The 22,056-nt window shown below is 40.5% G+C and overlaps 3 protein-coding genes across 10 annotated transcripts in view; 1 reads left to right on the top strand and 2 right to left on the bottom strand.

Annotated features, from left to right (window-relative positions):
• Positions 1-385: 385 nt before the first annotated feature.
• si:ch211-188c16.1 (uncharacterized protein LOC562677 homolog) lies at positions 386-10,824 on the bottom strand. Of its 8 annotated transcripts, XM_039815209.1 has the most exons (20): positions 10,627-10,823; positions 8,269-9,199; positions 7,957-8,145; positions 7,361-7,749; positions 7,227-7,282; positions 7,030-7,142; positions 6,906-6,931; positions 6,702-6,742; positions 6,533-6,580; positions 6,259-6,394; positions 5,835-5,994; positions 5,422-5,545; positions 5,302-5,333; positions 4,883-4,946; positions 4,669-4,706; positions 4,333-4,396; positions 1,824-1,922; positions 1,678-1,691; positions 1,399-1,432; positions 386-1,252 (listed from the first exon to the last, which is right to left on the bottom strand). In XM_039815209.1, exons 1-20 carry the CDS (start codon positions 10,633-10,635, stop codon positions 1,183-1,185), a joined length of 2,637 nt encoding a protein of 878 aa, XP_039671143.1. In that variant the 5' UTR covers positions 10,636-10,823; the 3' UTR covers positions 386-1,182. The 8 variants fall into 8 exon arrangements, with proteins under 8 accessions (XP_039671143.1, XP_039671146.1, XP_039671140.1 ...); XM_039815212.1 differs by lacking the exon at positions 7,030-7,142 and having other exon boundaries at positions 6,906-6,987; positions 10,627-10,824; XM_039815206.1 differs by having other exon boundaries at positions 4,669-4,703; positions 7,227-7,749.
• A 357-nt stretch (positions 10,825-11,181) lies between these two features.
• Positions 11,182-17,206, top strand: c8a (complement component 8, alpha polypeptide). Its single transcript, XM_039815214.1, has 11 exons — positions 11,182-11,392; positions 11,525-11,633; positions 12,773-12,920; positions 13,027-13,174; positions 13,454-13,643; positions 13,721-13,903; positions 14,595-14,835; positions 14,931-15,068; positions 15,189-15,343; positions 15,929-16,154; positions 16,956-17,206. The coding sequence occupies exons 1-11, from the start codon at positions 11,283-11,285 to the stop codon at positions 17,105-17,107; spliced, it is 1,800 nt and encodes a 599-aa protein (XP_039671148.1). The 5' UTR covers positions 11,182-11,282; the 3' UTR covers positions 17,108-17,206.
• Positions 17,207-18,183: 977 nt separating this feature from the next.
• Positions 18,184-22,056, bottom strand: part of LOC120568588 (complement component C8 beta chain-like) — a 55,622-nt gene continuing 51,749 nt past the window's right edge. Inside the window, exons 21-25 of the mRNA XM_039816192.1 lie at positions 21,758-21,886; positions 21,482-21,645; positions 20,513-20,666; positions 18,515-18,586; positions 18,184-18,381 (exon numbers count right to left, since the gene is read on the bottom strand). Coding sequence (XP_039672126.1) covers positions 18,227-18,381; positions 18,515-18,586; positions 20,513-20,666; positions 21,482-21,645; positions 21,758-21,886 — 674 coding nt within the window. The 3' untranslated portion in view covers positions 18,184-18,226. The remainder of the gene's footprint in view (positions 18,382-18,514; positions 18,587-20,512; positions 20,667-21,481; positions 21,646-21,757; positions 21,887-22,056) is intronic.

The following is a 22,056-nucleotide window of genomic DNA, read 5'->3' on the forward strand; positions in this document are numbered from 1 at the left end:
CTGTGACAGCGTTCCAAGCAAGCCACTCCTCCAGCTCCTCCCTTTCAATTAATAGCAGCCCCTCTCACACACACACACACACACACACACACACACACACACACACACACACACACACACACACACACACACACACACACACACACACACACACACACACACACACACACACACACACACACACACACACACACACACACACACACACACACACACACACACACACACACACACACACACACACACACACACACACACACACACACACACACACACACTCCTAATGGGGCTGGGTGTTCCTCAACTCAGCAGTAACAAGGGGGATTTCACAAAGCAAAGTCAGACAGACAACAATGAAAAAGACCCATGAATAGAAGCACCAATGTACATCTATATGGTTATTTCTTTTATTGAGTTCTGTTGCTTTTTTCTTTACAGAAGTTATTAATTGGTGTAACAGTCTATTCTGAGGAAAACTAAGACTTTCTGTGTGACACATGTGCACTGTGACAAATGAAAACCCTGAAAAGTGTAATGACATTTTAAAAAGGTTCATATACTGTATATGCCACCTTGACAAAGTATCAACTGAGAGTGAAGTGCGGATAAGAAAGGACGAATTGTATCACCCATCTCAGGAGTGAATTACTGTAGGTCTACAGGAGCTACACTATATACATTATGATTGCTCCAGCAGTCTGTTTCCATCAGGGACAAACAATATCATCAAAAACATAAATCAATAACAAATATTTATTAGATGTAACACAGAAACAAAAAATCTAAATGCAAAGAAAACATTCACAAACAAATCCTTAAATATAAGCTTCTCCAAGTGAACAGTTGGCTACTTTATGTCATTGCTCTTTGGATGAAGTGCAATGATTCTATTTGTGCTCTATTAACAGTAACATCAAAAGGAAAGAAAAGTGTAGAACACAATGTTAAATATGCACAACAAATTAAAACAAAAAAGGTGAGATCAGAATTATAGTACAGTCATATACGCAGCTCCATTCATGATCGTTTCCTTTTCTCCATGGTGGAGGATCCAAAAACAATATTCAGATACACGGCAAACTGGTCTCCATGGCAGATATTCTTCATGGTTTCATATCCCAAAAGTGAACTGTGCAGTTTTAGTTTTCATCCCGACTTTACTTGCTCCAGCCAGTGTGGTAATCAGAAGGTGTCAGCATATAGCGGCGGGGGAGGAAGGAGCTCCAGCTCTGTGAAGTCAGCCTCCTGTTCACTGTCATACAAAACACAAGGGACATCACAGTTCAGAAGGGGAATGCCAAACAACCTGAAGTACTACGAGTACTCTGCTAATATTAATAAAGATCAAACGGAGGCAAGCTTCACTTGCTGATTAGAAGGAAACCAGTCAACACGTACGGATATGGAGGTTCCTCAACAGCAAACAAGAAGCCTGGATAAAGACGAGCAGATACAAATGCCATATCAACTCTGAACTGTCTCTGCACCATGTCTCCTGGTTACATGAATCAGATAAATGTACCCTACAAGTCTTTTTCCATTACAGGCAGGGCGCCAACCGGACTGTAGAGTCCTTAAAAGAGATTTGTAAGTACCCTCCTCTTAGCTTCACCATTATCAGTGAGAGTGACAAGTGGTGACAACGGTGGAGTCTTGGAAATAAATCTGTAAACTTACTTGATTGCTCAGCACTTTGCATAGGATAGAATGAATGAAGTGAAGAAAACATGTTTAGATCATTAAATATGACAACGTCAGTGGACATGAAAAAAATAACTTTCAATAAAATAATGGTTGAGGTCATGGATAAGAGAATACTCTACTTTGTTGGGGTTGCTCCTCCACTATCAGGGATGTCACTAAATTCATCTTTGGTGTGTTGGAAGAAGATGGCTAGTTTCTGCAGGGCCTCGTGTCTGGTCCTGAAGAATGAAGACAAGAAACAGGACTTATTTTTACTACTATAATGATTACTTTTCATTCTCACCAGTGGCCTACAGGGGGTGAGGAACACCTATACAATGTATTACAATCCAATACAGTAAAGCTGAAATAAATACTACTTTTATTAAGCGTTTGATGATCAGCCCGTGTGTCCAAGAGCGTGCGGCTTACTTTAACAAAATGTCATCATATTCCACTTCAGACTCAAATTATTTTTTAACATAAAAACATTGGATAAAACTCCCAGCAATACTTTTGAGCTACTTTTATGACAATTGGACAGGTTGGGCTCTGAATAGAGTATTTGGTGCCATCGAAATCTGGTAATACTGACTTGTTATATACTGATTTGCTGCTTTTCTTTGTTATATATGAAAGTACACAGGATATCTTTGGGATTCAGACTGCTGGTCGGACAAAAGAAGCCATTTGAATACCTCACTTTAGGCTCTGGCAAATTATAATGGGTGTTTTTCACAACTTATTTTTGACATTTTAACTGAGAAAATAAAAAAAACAATTGCTAGTTGAAGGCATAGTCCCCTGTGTTAGTGTCAACCAATGCACAAACTATTGATTTTGGTCTCTACTATAATCATATAGTAGAGGACTCCAGGAACACTACCAAAAATGTCAGGACCCACACATAATGTTTTCCAATTATCAATATCATTCGCACTCTACATCACTTTTCTTTCCAATGTTTAATATTTAGTTACTCATGAAGAGACATACACTACTGGTCAAAAGTTTTAGAACACCCCAATTTTTAATTGAAATGTTAGCAGTTCAAGTCCAATGAATAACTTGAAATGGTACAAAGGTAAGTGGTGAACTGCCTGAAAAATAATGTACATTTCAGTATTTTACAAAAAGGCCTTTTTCAGAGAAAAGAAATGGGTTAACAACGTAAAGCTGTTCTGCAGCAATGGAGGTTGATCAAGCTTTGAAAGTTGGTGCTACCAATTCCCACAGGTGTTCCAACTTGTCTGGATTACTTACAACCCCCTCTGTTTGTATAAAAGTATTGTTGGAACACACTGTGGTACCGTACCCTCGTGAGCATTATATGAACAGTATTGTACTGCAGAAAGTAGTGTGTTGCTATAAAAATGGTGGGAAAAAGGCAAAATAACAATGGAAGAGAGACAGACCATCATAACACTTAAGAATATTGGTCTTTCCTACAGAGAAATTGCAAAGAAAGTCAAGGTGTCCGTGAGTACAGTATTCTTCACCATCAAAAGGCACTTAGAAACTGGGGGAAACTGACAGGAAGAGGTCTGGCAGACCCAAAGCCACAACAGAATCACAGGACAACAGCTTCAAGCACAGCTTAATAGTGGTCGTAATAAGCAAGTCTCAGTCTCAACTGTAAAGAGAAGACTTTGAGCTGCAGCTGTTTGATAGGTCGAGTTGCAGCAAGAAAGCCATTGCTAAGACGTCAGAATAAGAAAAAGAGGCTTGCCTGGGCCAAGAAACACTGCCAATGGACTACTGAAGACTGGAAGAAGGGGTTATGGTCTGATGAATCAAAATTTGAAATCTTCGATTCATCACGCAGGATTTTTGTACGCCGTCGAGTAGGCGAAAGGATGGTTCCTCAGTGTGTGACATCAACTGTCAAACATGGAGGGGGAAGCGTGATGGTTTGGGGCTGTTTTGCTGGATCCAGGGTCGGTGATTTTTACAGAGTGAAAGGCACCCTGAACCAAAACGGCTACCACAGCATTTTGCAGCGCCATGCAGTACCCTCTGGTATGCGCCTAGCTGGTCAGGGGTTCATCCTACAGCAAGATAATGACCCAAAACGTAAGTCCAAGCTATGCCAGAACTACCTTAGCAAAAAAGAACAAGATGGTAAGCTTAAAAACATGGAGTGGCCAGCACAGTCACCAGACTTAAACCCCATTGAGCTGGTTTGGGATGAACTGGACATAAAAGTGAAAGCAAAGCAACCTACAAGTGCCACACATTTATGGGAACTTCTGCAACAGAGTTGGGAAGAACCTTCTGAAAAATATTTGATTTCCATTGTAGAAAGAATGCCACGAGTGTGTTCAGCTGTTATATCTGCCAAAGGGGGCTACTTTGATGAGTCAAAAATTTAGAATACATTTTGGTTTATAAATTGATTCCATGATTTCTTTTTTAAACTTAAATTGTTCATTTGTTCTATTATTTCATTACAGAGTACAATAAGACACTGAACTGCATGAATTTCAATAAAAAACTGGAAAAATTGGGGTGTAAAACTACACAGTAGTGTATGTACACACATACATCATATGTTACACACACACACACACCCGTCTTGAGAAGGTGGATGCAGAAAGATTTATGTACATTTGGGTAAGCAAGGGAAACTTGCCAAGGTTTGAGACTTACTGCGTGTGTAGGTCCTCCAGGTTGGCATCGCTCAGAGTGTGCTGGGTGCTGACATAGCCACATGCTGTCAAAACGAACACATGAAGGGCAGAGGTTGGTGGGAGGGTGAGGGACGGATGGGGGTGAGTTATGCAAACACAGTATGACAGAGGGAGGGAGGGAGGGAGTAAGGAAGCAGCATGGTAAAAATGCACATCAAAAGGAAAGTTACAGTCTGCCATGTTAATGCATAACATAAAAACAACCACAGGCAGAGCTTGCATTCCCCAGGCTGAGAGGGAGGGGGGTGGGGGGCATGTTTTCACTTCAAAAAGACCGGATGTAAAATGTACTCACACATCTCAGGGAGTGAAACAGTCTGATGGGGAAAGCTACTATACAGAATAGAGAGAAAAAAAATGATTACGGTGTGCCACATAAATTCAATCATATCTTTCAGAGGGAATTAGTTAAATGTGCTCTTATGTGGCCAAAGGTTTCGGTCATTCTTTTAAAAAACAATTGATTGATTTGAAACCAACTTTAAGCCACAGTAAAGGCCAGTACTTACTGGCTTTCAATGGGGGGTGAGAGGGTGTCATCTTCACATGCCCACTCCTCACTGTCATCTGTGACTGTGGAAAAACAAAAGGAGCTTGATCAAGCACACTGTGCATGGTGGTGATAGATGTTTTGCAGGGTAGAAACTGAAACCTCCAGCTTACATGGAATTCCTTTACAATCATAAAACAACACATGGCTGTCAAGCAGATGACAACTAGTAAAGTTATTCAGGCCAGGCATTTGGTCGTGTGAGTCTTTCAGCTGGTTGACAACCTCTGTGCAACTGTTCTCGGTCAGTCAACAAGTCCATTCATTATATCAACCAGTTAACTGTACGTCTTAGCAGAAGTTAGGGTTAGAGGTGACCGTACAAACCCATATATCAATAGTAAGTTAAGTTTTTGAGCAGAGGCTAATGATACTTACAACTGCTTGTTAGTACAAGCTGGGTAGAAGATCTGCAAAACAAAACAAAACGTTTGTTAGAGTTATGAACCCACACACCCACACCAAACCAAAGAATGTTATCAGTGAGCTACCTAGTACCTGCTCCCAATGCTGATGGTATCCCCCTCCATGTTGCTTCCGCGTCCAGCTGCTTGGGCCTTCTTGCCAAGTTCCAGCATCTCTTTGATATTTAGTTCGACATTCATCACTGAAATATAGCCGTCTGCAATACCCAGGATGAAGCAGTTACTGTACACGCTGAGAAACTGTGGTGTAAACGTGTTAAAACGAAAATACTCCTTTGTAAAGAATTCCCATTACATCCATGCGATCAGAGGTTATTCTTAGCCTGCTTGTAAGTCCAAAATTCAGGTGAGGTCAAGACATGCTTAGGTTGTTTTAGTCTGGGTCAAATCTTGTGAAACAACCTGGTATCAGCACCGATGCATTGTTATAGCTCAAATCCTGATTTCCATTCTCGGGCTTACATGAAAACCTGCGTCTAAACTCACACTTGTTGTTGGTGTCTCGGGCCAACCATTTGCCTTTGGGGCAGCTGGTGGTGCGAATGATGCCGACGGTGTCGCCGCTCTTCACTGGCAGGTCATTCTTGCGAACCTTGCTAGCCACCATCACCTTGGCGTGGTACATGGGCTCCTCATCCCCGCTCACCTTGAGAGTCACATTTTCAGTATGAGAGGCTGTGGTTTGGACTGATTGCAGAGCAGTTCGGCAGTGTATAGTTTACTGCTTTTCATTGACCATCGTTGTGATACTAAGATATACATTAACATGCAATATTTGTGTAATATATGTAACATTTGCAAGCAATTTTAAATTTGTACAAGCCTTTTAAAAGCAGACGAGAAAAAAAGAACAGCTCTACCAGACTAAATGAAAAGGTTAACTACCAAGGAAAGTGATTGCGTAACTTACTTTGAATTTCTTTTTCATTTCATTTTCCTTCTTCTCCCTTTCTTTTTGCTCCTTTCTCTGCTTCTCCAGACGATGCTTTTCCCTTTTCCTCTGTTCTTTAAGGTAAGCACTGTCGGGGCTTTGGCGTTCTTTCAGACTGTTCAGTGGCAAATAAAAACAACCAAAAAAAAAAAAAAAAAAAACAGAACAAGAAATGACAAAAGCAGTTTTCAATGTGAAAACATAGGAAATAAGCGTTTGGCCCACTGTATGAGAGGGGAGTTGTCTAACATACCTGTGGACGTGATTATGGGCCGAATGAGCGTGTTCTGATGCCCTGCCCCTGCAGTTTAATTACCACAGTAAGAGAAAAATCAATTGCCGCCTTTCGTCTGGCAAAAAAAACAATGTCAATGACAGGACTTTTATGTTTGAAAAACATAAAATAAAAAAAGAAGACATACCACGGATTCCGTGGCCACATGTTAAGAACCGCCTCCTCCTTCTTCAAATAAACAGATGATACATTTCATTTACCACATATGACTGTTAAACAGAGTGAAGCACAATGTTTCTTCATTGCACAGGATGTGTCTGACCGTAAACTTAACGCTTCTCTTATTACACTTATACACTCAATTAGATTAAATAAAAAAAAAATGAGTTACCATAGGGTGGTTGTCAGCATACGGATCTGTAATAATTATTGACAACGAAGTTAAACAGGGAGAACAAATGTCTGCAACAGAGCTGATATCGAAAAGAAAAACTGTATTAAGTAAACATTCTTACTCTTCAGACAACCTCTTCGTTTCCATGAGTTCTGGCCCAAGAATTTGTTGATGTTCTCGACATCCTCATACACATTATTGCACGACTCAAAGTAACTGTCCTGTTGAGATACACTATAGGGTACAAACAGGAAATGTCTTAACAATAAAAATAAAAAAATAAAAAATAAGTGTGATTGCAGGTACAACAAAACTCACTTGGAATGTGGTTGAATCCCATCATTCAATGTTGCGTGGTGACCATTGTCGGTTTCCTGTGCAGCAGAGTGAGACTCAGTCTCTCCCAGGTCAGTCTCATCAGCGTGAGTGCTAGAAAGAGGATCTACACTCACCTCCTCACCCTGAGACCACTGCTCACATACAGCAGGCTCTGGGAACTCTGAACAGTTTATTGGTTCATGGAAGCTGGCTGGATCGAGGGGTATTATGTTTTGATTGCCAAGGTTCAGATCTTGGAGTCTGGTGCTCATAAGGGGCTCTACAGGATCGCACACTGCTAAGTCAGGTTGGGGATCCTCAACATCGGCGGCCCCGCAGTCATCTGGCAGAGGAAGGTCAGTGCTGACTAAGTCTAAGGCCTCCAGTTCTAGCGCACTAATGTCAACAGCTTCACTCTCGGCTATTTCCATCTCTGAATTCTCAAAGTCTGGAAACTCTGGAGCATCTAGTAGAGGGTTGGAGGTGAACGGGTGCTCAGCAACTGGCTCTCCTGGTGACATCTCTACAATAAGAAAGCAAAACCAGCACAGATGTTCAACCTTACCACAAATAGGTATAAAGTAAACTGCAGTACAATACACAGTAAGCGATGTCCAAGTAAAAATACAACTTTTTTGCCATCATAATCTTCAGTGTGTAGCCAGAAAGGGGTGGTGCGCCAAGCAAGGCTACAGGAATGAAAAAAAAAACCAACAACAAGTTAACATACCGTTAACCGTGTATCGGTGGTAACAGCTGAGATCTACCAATGGAGGTCTGGGGGGCTTTGGTGGCAATGGACCCAGTAACCTCAAGTCAGGTAAAGGCTTCTTTTGCAGAGCACAGGGTGGAGGAGGTTTACCAGTCCTGACAGAGGGAAGAGCGTTATCTCTGCCAAACTGCTTATCCAACGCAGACTCTAACCATTGGGAAATACAATATCGCAAATGCATTAGAAATCTAATCGAATAAACAGTATGAGAAGATAAGGGAGTCTAATGTGGACATAACGTTTATCACTGAATTATACTGTATAACTCACTGAGTGTAGAGTGGTTGGCTTTGAAGAAAGGCCGGGCTGATAGATAAGCCATGTGTGGAAGAAAGACTGGTGGGGGTATGGGTAGCTCAGGTTCAACAATGTTCTGTGGCGGCAAAGGGAACGCCTTGTCTCTTGAGACGTAGTCAGGGGAATGCAAGTTCTTAGGTTTGGCAGAGAACAACATCTGCCTGCGTGAAAACTTCTTCCTGGCCCTCTCCAAGGTGCTAATGATTTTGTTGTCGGAGTCAGCACTTGTCTCTCCAGAAGGAGGGGTGGTTGGGATATCAGGGCTGGAGAGGGGGAGCTCAGCGGTTGAATGGTCACTTTGGAGCAAAGCCCTGCCTTCTGTGGTTTGTTTTTCCACAGAGGGCAATGCGCAGGGAGCACTGGAAGGTCTGGTGGTCAAATCAGCATAGGTAGGCTCCTCTCCATTTTCTGCCTTGACCTTTGATGCCTTGGCTGACTTGAAAGGAAGCAGCAAACCTTTCTTCTTGATTTTAGTTTGTGGCAGGACTTCTTTGCCTGGCTCCAGTTTGTGCTCATTTTTGGCTGAGGGTTCTGTCTTTCGCTCTTTTACAGGCAGGATTGGAAGCACCAGAGGCATGTGTCTTTCTTTGAGGGACTGTCTTGCTGTGCCGTCTCCATTAGTTAGCTGAGATGAGGGAGAGGTCGGCTGAGGTTGTGGTGGAAAGGAAATTGGTCGCTTGCCTCCAGATGTCCGCAGCCCCTCTCTGAAGATGACCCGGGGAACCGCTGGGGTCTCGTTTTCTCCAGGAATATTAATACTACTGACCACAGAGCTGTAGTGACCTCCAGGACGTGGAAAGCATTTGGGTTTCTCGGCAACAGCTGGTCGAGTGGTTTTCGATTGAGCCAGGAGGGCCTCTTCCTGAAACTTGGCCCTCAGAGCTTTGAAGTTTCTCAGTCCCTCCATTAAAAAGAGAAGGGAAAAAAAATGAATAATCATTATTCGTTAGATTAATAGAAATGCTATTACTTTCACAGACAATTTACTTGATGGTTAGTTTAGGGATCCACACCCAACACAATATAATTTAAGGGTTGGTTTACCAAAGTTACAAAAAGCACTTTCTCACTCACTCCAGAGTGCTATCTAGTTATGCAGATAGTTTTGGTTTTACATGCGGAGTAGGACTTAACGTTTAATTGCTTTCAAATCGAAATCCCGATATGAAAGAATGCGATTAGCTAATCGTGAAGAACTTGATTAATTGAATGCGAAATATTTAGTTGAATGTTTGGTGTTACATTTGATTGAACATGTTTTTATTGCTCTTTTTATTATTATATTTACTGTTTTTTCATAAGATAAATGCTGAAATAATGTTACATATCACACAGATTGTTTACAGAAATGTCCTATTTTCAGTAGATGTCATTTATTTTGTATTACTTTATTTAACAGGATCATAGAAAGGTGCAACATAAAATAAAATAAAAAATAATAATAAAATAAATAAAAAAAAAAAAAAAAAAATAATCACAAATCAAAATCGTAATTGCAATATCTGGCAGGAAAAACGCAATTAGATTTTTTCTTCAAATCATTCAGCCCTAATGCAGAGGTTTTGAAATATCTGCCTAGGATTTCTGCCTCCACCCAAATACAATGAAAGTGAATAAAATGAATCTCTTAAACAGTAGAGCTTCGATGATTAGTTGTTTAATTGATTTGTCGATTACAATTTAGATCATCGATTAATCCTTTTGAGTCATTTATGAAAATAAAATGTAAAATAAATCTTGTGTTCTAGCTTCTCAAATGTGAATATTTGCTGGTTTTGACCATTAAACTGAATGTTTGGACTGTTGGGTGGACAAAACAAGATATTTGAGCTTTTGGGAACAGTGATGATCATTTTTCAGAAACTCTATAAACCAAACAATTAACTGATGAACCGAAACAATATTTGACAGGTTAATCAATAACAAAAACAGTTGTTAGTCCACAGAACACATGTTGACATTAAGGTCTAATCCAGAATAGGAGTAACGTGAGCCTACAACTTTTCTCAGGAATAATGCTGTTTAATATTTTTATGTAATTTCTCAATGCTGTGAGCACCACAAAAGAAATTAAATTAGCAGCCATCGTTTTGAGGTGGAGGCAAATATCTCAGAGATGGATATCTGAAAACCTTGTGATAACCTTGCTAAACCATACACTTTTATGATAAACAAGTGAGACAAATTGGCTCAAAAACGGTGCATTAAACATGGAGTAACGTAACAGCTAGCACAGGGCATGGTAGGAAAGCTAACATTAACGTTACCTAAATATAGTTATCCTCTTAAGGTCCTCAGGCTAAAATGACTTTATTTATCTTTAAAAGTTACCTCGTCCATCGTAGCTCGTTTTGTTCATCACCATTCACGTTTGTACTTTTGGAAAGCGGTCTAAACTGAGGTGACGTGGACGCTACGTTGATAAATGTATCGAGATGAATCCAACAGACTGTTTATGCTAAAACAAACAATTTGAACGCACCGCCGTGGGTCCATGCGTGGGACATGCGACGCACCTGCGTGCTGCGCGTGACCTGATGACGTGCGCGTTCATGTTGTTTAATTGACAAATCAGAAGCGACGGAAACCACTTTGTATGTGGATAGATATTATCAAGGCATTATTATTGAGGGTTATTATAATATTATTGATAGGTTGTAATAATAATAATAATAATAATAATATAACCAACGGCTTACCTCACTGCAGATAATGTAAAAAGAAAACCTAAATTGTTTCAGTTTGAGGTGTTCAAAGTACTTTTACTGTAGTTACATAAAAAGTGTTTGTTGGGACAACATGTTCTAGCTGGATTGGAGTGCGGGGGTGTAGTTGAGAAATGGGGGTAATAGATCATTAAAGAGCATGTGTTTACTCCTGATCAATCATTCACTGCGGTTGGTCAACGCTGCAGTGGTAGAAGTCACCACACAACGGCTGTTTTGTCATGGCATTTTGATCTTAAGGACTAGCTACTCATTTTCAGTATGGAGACATTTATTCATTTACTCCTGACTTTATGCACACTGCATCTGTCTGTCAATTTTAGCCCAGTTGTGAATGCATCCAGGAGGTCATGGACAACTGCTGATACCAGGTGCAGTATTCCTCGCTTCGACATCTTTTACATTCACATATAACACCTTGAAAGCAGTGATTTAATATATCCTGTGCACCATGGGTATTAGAAGAGAAACGGAGATGATAATGCATGTTTTTTGGGCACCAGTTGGGCTGGGCTGAGGAGGGCCAGAGCTGTAAACAGCCCGATACCCATCAACTGTAATGTGGGGAGCTGGTCATCTTGGACTCCTTGTAACTCTTGCACAGACAGAAAGGTAATGGCAATTTTCTCACTAAATTGTATGAATTAGTCAGTAAAATATGTTGAATGAAAATTATGATTACAGCTTATATTATGGGTGGCTTGTACAATACCTGGCAACAGGGCTGTAGTACTTGAGTCCGGACTCAGACTTGTCTCGGACTCGGCCATGGGACTCGCCTAATGTTCTAGTTGGTCTCAACCGAGTCGAGCACTAAATGCTTTTTTCTAAAGTTACTTCCTCCTTCAAAACAAAACCATTGGTATTGGTTTGATTCACAATCCATCTAGAACAGGCATCGAGATTGGTCGCCTGGTACATGCCGGGCTGCGTCATATATACCTCAATCATCAGGTATCAATCATTTTCATTTGGGCCACAGACACAATGTCAGCGAGCAGTTTGTAGTATGAATTCTTCAGGACAAGTTATAAGTTCAAGAATGGGAACATTTCCATTTTATATTTTAAGTAAACAATGTGGCCTAATTTGATCCTATAGTGTGTTACTCTGCACTTGCTTTTTGATTATTACAAATTATAAAGCAAAATTAGCATCTTAAAATAGAAGATGTACTGTCGCTCACATAACATAAATTACAAACTGATAAGTAAGTGGTCTTGAAGAGGATTCTTTTTTTTCTGTCTCTGTATTAACTGTCTCTTATTTGGACTTGGTCTTGACTTGTCCTGGTCTTAGACTTGTCTTGGACTCGACAAAGGTGGACTTGACTACAGCCCTGCCTGGCAATGTTAAAACTAGAACTCCCCCCCAAAAAACAGTGTTTAGACAGTTTTCTGTGTGGTAGCACGTGGATGAGATAATCAATAGGTCTAAATGGAACAATGGATATCCTAAATCAGCACTTCTGCTTAAATAAGGTCAATAAAAGTGGGCCTTGGTTTAACAATACTTATATACTTTGTAACCGCTTGTAGACCCTAACAAATCAAATATTAGCTACTTACATGGAATGTAGAAATGAACAACTATTGAATTAAGGCTATATGATTTTAACTGCACCACTACAAACAAAATGCCACATGGCCTACTGCTACAGTGTTTCTGTAGGAATCTATATCTCGACAATGGTGCAAGGGAATGGACGAACTGAGTGATTAAGAGCTAACTCATTTTTAACTCTGTCTCAGGTCCGTTTCCGATACATTGAGAAGCCCTCACAGTTTGGTGGCACAGAGTGCACTGGGACACTGTGGGATAAGCAGGCATGTCCAACAGTAACAACACCGTGTCTGGTGACAGATTACTGTGGAGAGAGCTTTACCTGCCGTGAAACAGGCAAGTCCCACCAACGACCGCTCACACAACATATTCTCTTTAAGCTGATGGTGTTTTGTCTGATAGTGTGTAAATGTGCAGTACATCTGTCTCTCTGTCTATCCAGGTCGCTGCATCAGCGAGTCCCTTCGCTGCAATGGAGAGTCAGACTGTGATGATTTCTCTGATGAAGAGGGCTGTGAAGACGTCACCCGGAGAGATGACAAGTGTTCCACCATACTCCCGATCCCTGGTGCTAAACGTGGCACTCAGGGGTAAATACTGCAGAGTTATTACTAATGTTATTGATATCCACTTTACTTCCACTTTTTATCACACGGATGCTGGTTTTAAAAGCAATGCAAATGAATTACCAGGTACACTGCATAGTTACCTGTAAAAAATAATTTCAATAAGCATAACCACATCAAAAGCACTATCTCTTTAAACACTGGAAATAATATCCAAATCACACTATTGCTTATTTCACGTGTCTCATTTAATCTTTATTATCCTCACCTAATGACTCATTTGAATGATTCTACTTTGCCTAGCTACAACGTCTTGACTGGAGACTTTGTGGATCACGTACTTGACCCGAGTTACTTTGGAGGAGCGTGTGAATATGTCTATAATGGTGAATGGAGGAAATTTATCTATGACGCATTCTGCGAAAACCTGCACTATAATGAAGATGAGAAGAACTACAGGAAACCGTACAACTACCACACCTACCGCTTTGTGGTAATGTTGTGATTTATTTCTTAATAAATGGACTGTTTGAACAAAGACATTTTGACATACAGTTTAACCTTGTACAGGCTCAAGCTACGTCTGAGGGCTCTCACGAATACTATGAAGATACGGTGAGCCTGCTGAATGCGAGGAAAACCATGAGTTCTTCCAGTGCCGGAGTCACAGTTGGGATCCATGTAGTGGAAGTGGGACTGGGTGGAAGTGAGGAATCTGAGTTTTTTGAGAACATAACAAAGCATAAAAGCCAGGTATGATCTATTGGCGACAACGTTCAACATGTTCTACATGATAACAAGTGCAATTAGTTTTGTTTGTTTTAAATATATCATTATTAATTGTTTGAGGTCAGAGTTTGTTGATTTTTTCTTTTTATATTTTGGGAAATATGTTTGCTCTTTTGCTGAGAATTAGATGACCACTCTCATGTCTGTCCATTAAATATGAAGCTATACCTCCAGAAGCCAGTTAGCTTAGCTTAGCTTAGCTTAGCATTAAAACTGGAACAGAGGGAACCAGCTAGCCTGGTTCTGTCAAAAGGTAACAAAATCTGCCTACCAGCACCTGTAAAGCTAGCTGATTAACACATTATACAGTGTTTTGTTGGTTAAATCTGTACAAAAACCAAAGTGTAAAATCGATTTGATTTTACATACAGGCTAACAGTTGACCATCTATTTCCCCCTGTTTTCAGTCTTTATGCTAAGCTAAACTAACACTCTCCTGCTTATATTTAAAACTTAAATACCCAGGACCAAAATGTCCCCAAATTTCTTACTCCTCTAAAAAGTGTTACCATAAATGTTTGTGGCCAAAAGAAAGGACATTATTTGAGGTAAAAATAAGTTACAGTTTTATAAAAACTTTTTTTAATTACTATTTCTACCTCTGAAAACAAGAAAAATCACTTTACTCTTTAAAATCTTGCCTTTTTGTCCTCAGGACCTCGGGTTCATTAGGCTTTGGTCCAAAGTGGAGACAGCCCACTTCAAAATGAGAAGTAATAAGCTGATGCTTCATGAAGATTTCTACATTTCACTCATGGAGCTCCCTGAGCAGTACGACTTTGGGAGTTACTCCCACTTCTTCCGCACATTTGGCACCCACTATGTCACAGAGGGAATTATGGGAGGAACCCTTGAATATGTAGTGGTTGTCAACAAAACATCTATGGCGAAATCAAGTACTGTGGGCTTTTCAGTTTGTTAATCAATGTCATCTAAGAGATAATGTAATGTAAAGTAACCTTTGTTTAATTCTCTTCCCTAACTCTCACAGATATTAACAGTGAAGAAGCTGGCAGCTGCTTTGGTGCCTCTTTGGGTTTAACCCATTACTTCACTGAAACAGGAACTAAATCAGCAACTCTCAAAGTTAGTGAGAAGGATTGCAAAAAAACAGGAACGTATGATAGAGGTGAGACACTGAAATTATATTCAATGTATAAGCTTTATCTGTAAATTGTCATTAAAGGATTGTTACAGTACAGTGTTATCGGAGCTGAAATGTCTTTCTTTTTTTCTTTTTTAAATGTAGGCGCGAGCTCTAGTTCATCTGTGGTTGAGGACATTGTTACTCTAGTGAAGGGGGGAGTCACACACAGCAGCAGTGGCCTGTTGGCCAGGAACCCTGACACCTACAAAAACTGGGGAGCGAGCCTCAAATACAACCCAGCACTCATCGAATATGAGGTGACTTAACGGAAGATGATTTGACATAACATGCTCTGAACAGAAGAAAAACAAAACAAAGTTATACCTTCTCAATCTATAACCACACACTGCTTTTGTGCCTTTGCTGTTGTGGTCATTTGCTTTTTAGTAGGGGTGGGGGGGAGATTGATGCAGCATAGTATTGCAATATTTTCCGTGGCAATACTGTATCGAAATACGGACGCTAAGTATTGATCTTTTATTATATAAATTGCACATGAGAATTTAACCTTTGGGTACTAGAATAATAGGATTAATTGCTTTTCAGTCCACTTGATGGACAATTGAAGTGAGATGAACAAACCAAAGACATTTTATTTTTATTTTAAGACAAAACAGATGTTGACAAAGTTTTACTTTGGGGACATAATTTGAAGTTGGAAAACAGGTAATGAATTGCAATATATCGCAGAATATCGCAATAGGTTTAAAATCGCAATAATATCGCATCGTGACATAAGTATCGTGATAATATTGTATCGTGGGTCCTCTGGTGATTCCATCCCTACTTTTTAGTTACTTCTTTTAACTTTCTTTCTCTGTCCTTCCTGCTTTATGACCCAGACAATGCCAATTTATGAGCTAGTGCGCCTCAGCACAGCCGCTGACCATGTAGGTGCGAGACTGGCCAACTTGGAGAGAGGCTGGGATGAGTATCAGCAGCAGTTTGACTCCTGCCGCTGCGCCCCCTGCAGGCACAACGGCATCCCTGTCCTCACGGGTACCTCCTGTACGTGCATCTGTAAGTCAGGCTTCCATGGACAGGCCTGTGAAGAGACTCTCAGAAGAGGTGAGACTTTTGTCATAAGTGAAAACAGTGGTAAACACATTCAAATAATTTCCTTAAATAAAGGAATATTTTGACATTTTGGGTTATACGATTATTCACTTTCTAGCTGAGAGTTAGATGAGAAGATCAACACCACTCATAATTGTCTGTTGCATATGAAGTTGGACAGGACACAGTTAGCTTAGCTTAGCATAAAGAATCAAAGCAGTAGGAAACAGCTGGTCTTGCTCTGTCCAAAGGTAAAAAGAAATCGGACTACCAGCACCCCTAAAGCTCACTAATTTATTCTGCACAAAAACTGAAAATTGTAAAAACAACAAGCTTCTTCGCTGGGTGTGTGCGAGGTTGCCAGGCAAATAAGCATATTTCCCAAAATGTCAAACTATTTCTTTAAATAAAACCATAAAGGATACATATTCCATTAAAATAATTTTACTTTAAAAGAATGTCTTTGATAATTATAGATCATGTTGCAGGTGATCTAATGCATCCAGACCTTTTTTTGTGAAGTAACAGGTAATTACAGCTGTCAGTGAAATGTAGAGGAGTAAAAAGTGCAAAACAAGTGCAAACCGTAACAATTTCTCGCACATGGGCAGGAGTGTTTTCTTGAACAGATTGAAAGGGACTATAGTGTTACAGTAGACTGTATAGAATATATTTTCCGTCAGAGACTTACAAGCTGCATGTTTCACTTGCTCCTTGGGTCAGAGGATGTGATGGAGTAATGACATATCCTGTTTCTAAATCTATATGCTTTTTAAACTGCAGCTTTAAACTCCCTACACTTTTCCTCGACAGATACCAAGACAGATGGGTCGTGGTCGTGCTGGGGGGCCTGGTCTTCCTGTGGATCGGAGAGGAAGACTCGGACAAGAACCTGTGATAATCCTGCACCTGATGGGGGCGGAGCAACCTGCCTGGGCTCCTCCTTTCAGACTCGGCGCTGTTAAAGTCGCTCCCGTTCCAGGGTGAAAATGTTGTTGAGTGCTAATTAAGCATAATCAAAATGTTTTTTAATGAATAAAAAGCTGCTCCTCCACAATCCCTTTATAAATGTGTGAGCTCTAATAATTAAATTGAAATGCATGCCAGGATACGACACAGCCTAAATAATATAGCCAGTGCAGACTTTACAATGTGTGTGTGTGTGGGTGTGTTTCTGTCTGAGCTTTTCCTAAGCACAGGAGTGAAACTGTCAACTTTAGAAGCTTTCTATGTGTGAAGGTTATATTTGGTAGCCTCGTGAGACCGTCCTGATCTCGCGAGCTCCAGTTTTCCACTCGCAGATCAGTCTGGCATCTTGAGATAGTGAAAATTTGGAGCCGTTCGCCAAACGAACAGGCCAATCAGCATTGGTTTTGAGGCGGGTTTAGTATAGGTGGTGATAGACAGATGGTTTATCCAATCAGCTAACCAGTATTTTCAGCCAGCGGTAGCCCTAATTCTGTTAGCTGCTCGCTAATGCTTTTTTTCTCTTGGATCCTTCTTTTGGAATATGGACCAGGAACCTGAAAGGGTGCTTTTTATTTGTAAATTCTCATTACACAAACGGCAAATATCCTTTATTGATGTTGCTTGCTTGCTGAGCTAACGAGCTATGCTTTGCCTGCAGCAGCAGGGGCTTGTGGTTGTATTTTCATACGCTTCGTTGATCTGATTGGTTAATTTGGCCCGTCTATCACCAACATAGGTGATAGACAGATGGTTTATCCAATCAGCTAACCAATATTTTCACCCCTTCCCAAAAGTTCTCCAAAGGAAAGTTCCCAGATGGATATGCCGAGCAAATGCGAAGCAATCCATCTGGCGCAGTCAGGTTATATATTTGGTTAACAGGAGCTGAATCCAGGTCAGTGCTTAAGGCAGATCTAGTTAAATGCTTTAAGGCTAGAAAGAAGAGACATGGTTTACCATTCTTTATAAAATATTCATTGAAGATATCCCATTCAGGTCAAGTCTGTTTTTATTCAAACATGATTCATTATGTCACACCAGGCAGTAAAAAAAAAAAGACAAACACAACACATACCAAAGTTCGTTTTTTATTAGTCAGGGCTGTTGTGCAGATTTTAAATGCATTCAGTAGACTCTTGCTGCAGTCCTCTGCACGCCAGGCCTCCATTGCCGGGTGCTGGGTTGTTACACTGTCGACTCCTTGTCATTGTTCTTCCACTGCAGGATGACCATGCGCCCCAGCAGCTCCAGCTGCCATCAATGGCTATATCTGTCAGAAGGGGCCACATCACATCACATGTCATTATGCAGGCCATAATGTCAATATCTTAGTCAGTTTTAGTACAAAGAAAGAAAAATAATGTTGGATGCAATGTTTAGCATTTTGGATCTTTAGAGCTAACCTTTTTGCCTAGTAGTGATTTCACAGCCCCGTCCAGAGTAGCCAACAGGGCACACACAGTCACACCTGGTGCCTGTTGAGGGAGATAAACAATCATCATTATCACTTATATCATTACCACCACTAGAAACATCATCAGAGCCACTTTGTGCACTTTTTATTTTTAACACCAGAGACAAGTTCTGTTAGTGTTACGGGCTTTCTTGGTCATACACTGAGGATTATAAAGTTCACTCAAAGGGACAGTTCACTCCCCCCAAAAAAAGAAATATATATATATATCTTTTTTTTTTTTTTTTTCTCTTATCTGTAGTGCTGTTTATCAATCTAGATTGTTTTGGTGTGAGTTGCCCAGTGTTGGAGATATTTTGTTGTAACTGCAGCTAATCGATACTGCTAGATCAGCTCAGCTGACAAGGACACCTTTAATGTTTACAACTCGCGGTGTGACAGGTACGAGCCAGGAGTACGCTTCCTTCTGCACGGTGATGCGGTTGGTCTGTGTAGTTTGATTAGAAGAAAATTGTTCCTACATGAAACTGCTCCAAACTAGGTCTGCAGGTCATCTTGAGTTACCGGGTCATGATTTCTAGAAAAAGACATTGCTGTTGAGTGTTTCAGATGTATTTTTTGGTGCTTTGAGCACCACAAGCCGAGTTCCATCTAGTTGCATAATATTCAAGAAAAGGCAGACATCATCAACACTGGGCAAATCACACCAGAACAATCTAAATTTATAAATAGCACCTCAGGTAAAGAGGAGAAATATGTATTTTGGGGATGAATTGTCCCTTTAATGTTCAACTAAACCTTAAAGGTGCACTATGAGTTCCTGCATGGTTTCAGCGCAATTTAATTTTTTGTCTCAAATCGTAGGCATCTCTCCTTGATCCGCTGGCTGCCTGCCCCCTGAATACACTGTAAAAAAGCCCGGTCTCGGGAGACAACACAGGGGTAAACGTAAACGTCAAACAAACACTAGGGATACAGGCACCAAAATACAACAAACCACTCCCGGCAATCACTGACAAGATGGTTGGGGGAGGGGGTGGGGGTTAGTGACAGTCAGTTAGTCACAAGGGGGTAAGCTTCGCTTCAGAACTCGAACCTCCTGTAGAGCCATTTTGATGCTACCAAACGATCACCCGACGTTAGCATCCCATTGACTGCCATTCATTTTGACGTCACTTTGACAGCGAATAACTTTACATCTGAAGCGTTTAAAGACTCTATTTGTCCATTGTTCATTTCTAAGGAAACACGACAATGTATAAAAGGTTCCATTACCTTGTATCTCACGTTATGGCTCCGTAGCAGACGTTTTTGTAAAAATAGGCTAACGATTGTGTCAAAACCACACGACTTACTGTCGCATAGTAAAAGAATTACCGTATAGTACAGGAGAAGCTCGCAGGCAGTTTCGACTTACATTAGCTGTTTAAGTTTAATTACCAATGTTAACTATCATTTTAGTTAGCAATAATTAGCCTTTTTTATTATTATCTCCTTACATATACCTACGCTCTCCAGCTCTGCAAGATTGGGAATGATTGAGATTTCTCTTGGCACAGCTACCAGAAGACTTACAACTTTCAGACAGGTTGCTCACGTCACATTTATGTTGTCTCCGTCAGTTGGAGGCTGCGCAGTAACACTCAGTAATCACCGGAAAAGTGCTTCTAATATCCTTCACTGGTCTCCGTCCAGAGCAACGGGCTCTGTTGGTCCATTATATACTGTCTATGGTTAGTCATGACAGTTACGGAAACATGGGGGGAGGGGCGAGCTTGCTCTGTTTTGTTTTAAATGTACTTGGAGCGTCAACAGAAGTGACCATGCAGGAACTCATAGTGCACCTTTAAGCTTTAGCACAAACTGTGAGTTAAAACAAAATGTAGCTTAGAAAAGGACTAATGCAATGAGTTTTCAGTCAAATACGGATGGATATGGGGCAGAAAAAATTGTCATAAACACCAACTAATAATATCCTCGGAGGTACCTTTCAAAAAGGCCACTCCGTTGTTATGGCAGGGAGCACATCGACACGGACTAGCCTCTGTCAGGTACTCTGACAGCGCTTTCTTCAGGTTTCTTTTCAGAGTGCCATCCTGTGAAAAGTCTCTGGAGGTCACCAGCTCATACAGCGGTTTTGTCTAATGAGAAGCAAATGTCATTATTAAACCTAATATATACTGTTCAAAATCTAATTCTATTTTTTATAGAGTCAACTGGAATGCCCCACAAGTGCTGAAACTGCACATAGCTGTACATACTGTACATATCGGTCTATATGGTTCATACAGAGTGTCCATATTTATTCTGTTTTTCTTATTATATATTCTGCTAATACACTGCACTATATTCTTACTACTATTATATTGTCACTGCTACTACATTGCACATATCTGTACATGTTGCTCATATTACATAGCCATATTTATTCTGCTCTTATAACACTGCAATATATTTCTTGTCCTATGCACCACCTGTCTATACTTATATATCACATTGCACTTTTCTGCTTTTTTGAACTTCTGGTTAGACGCAAACTGCATTTCGTTGTCTTTGTACTATGCACAATGACGATAAAGTTGAATCTAATCTAATCTAATCTAAAGTGCTGAAACTTGACCATTTGTATTTGGCACAGTTTGTATTGGCATCTTTTGCTGTTTGTATTCCAGATGCACTTGTATTATATACTTGTATTTGTGCCAATCCTGGTAGCACCGCTGACCAAGTCTGTTTTTTTTATGTTTCTGCATCAATTAGTCATGTCTAATTCCTTGTAGACTGTTTTATTACAGCCTCAAATCGAGATGGATAAATATAAGAAGAAAATAGTTGTTAATTGTGGTAATCTCACAAGAGATTGTAAGAGACAGGAAACACATAGCTAAGAGAGAATTACTAATGGGATTATAACGTGTAATACGAATAAAAACAGAAATAGACAAGAGACACTCACTGTTTTGCGAATGAAGTCGGGGTTAAAGCGCACGCCTTCGCCCCAGAGCCCCATCAGCTGCGGGGTGGGAAGCTCTTTAGACACCAAAGCAGCGATGGATTCACTACTTCCACCCCTTACAACAGCAACAAAGTCCTCCACCATGCTGCCATGTACTGTGTCCTCTGGGTGGGGAGGGGGGAGACAAAAGGACTTCAGAGTTTTAGCATCAGTTCATGTGTTTGATGTAAAACAGAACATATTCTGCAGGACATTTGATAAAAGGTGGAACCTCACCTCCAATCTCAGTCATCAGGCCACTACAAGATCCACCCGTAACACCCAAAGACACATAAACACCTTTAATGTTGGCCCCGGCCTTAACGCCTGCCTCCGTACAGCGTTTGTAGTCGTCCAAAGTATAATCTAGAACAACAAAAGTAGTCAGGGGGTGGGTGGTTACTGCTTGTCAACATTATATTATGGTTCAAGAAATGTAGAGTCAACATTTCAATGCAATGGTGTACCACCTATTTATCACTAGTGTCAGTGTTAAGGATGACAGGCTATAGACAATGTCACTGCCATTGCCAGAC

Source organism: Perca fluviatilis, chromosome 11, assembly GCF_010015445.1.
Source record: "Perca fluviatilis chromosome 11, GENO_Pfluv_1.0, whole genome shotgun sequence".
Taxonomy (NCBI): Eukaryota; Metazoa; Chordata; class Actinopteri; order Perciformes; family Percidae; genus Perca; species Perca fluviatilis.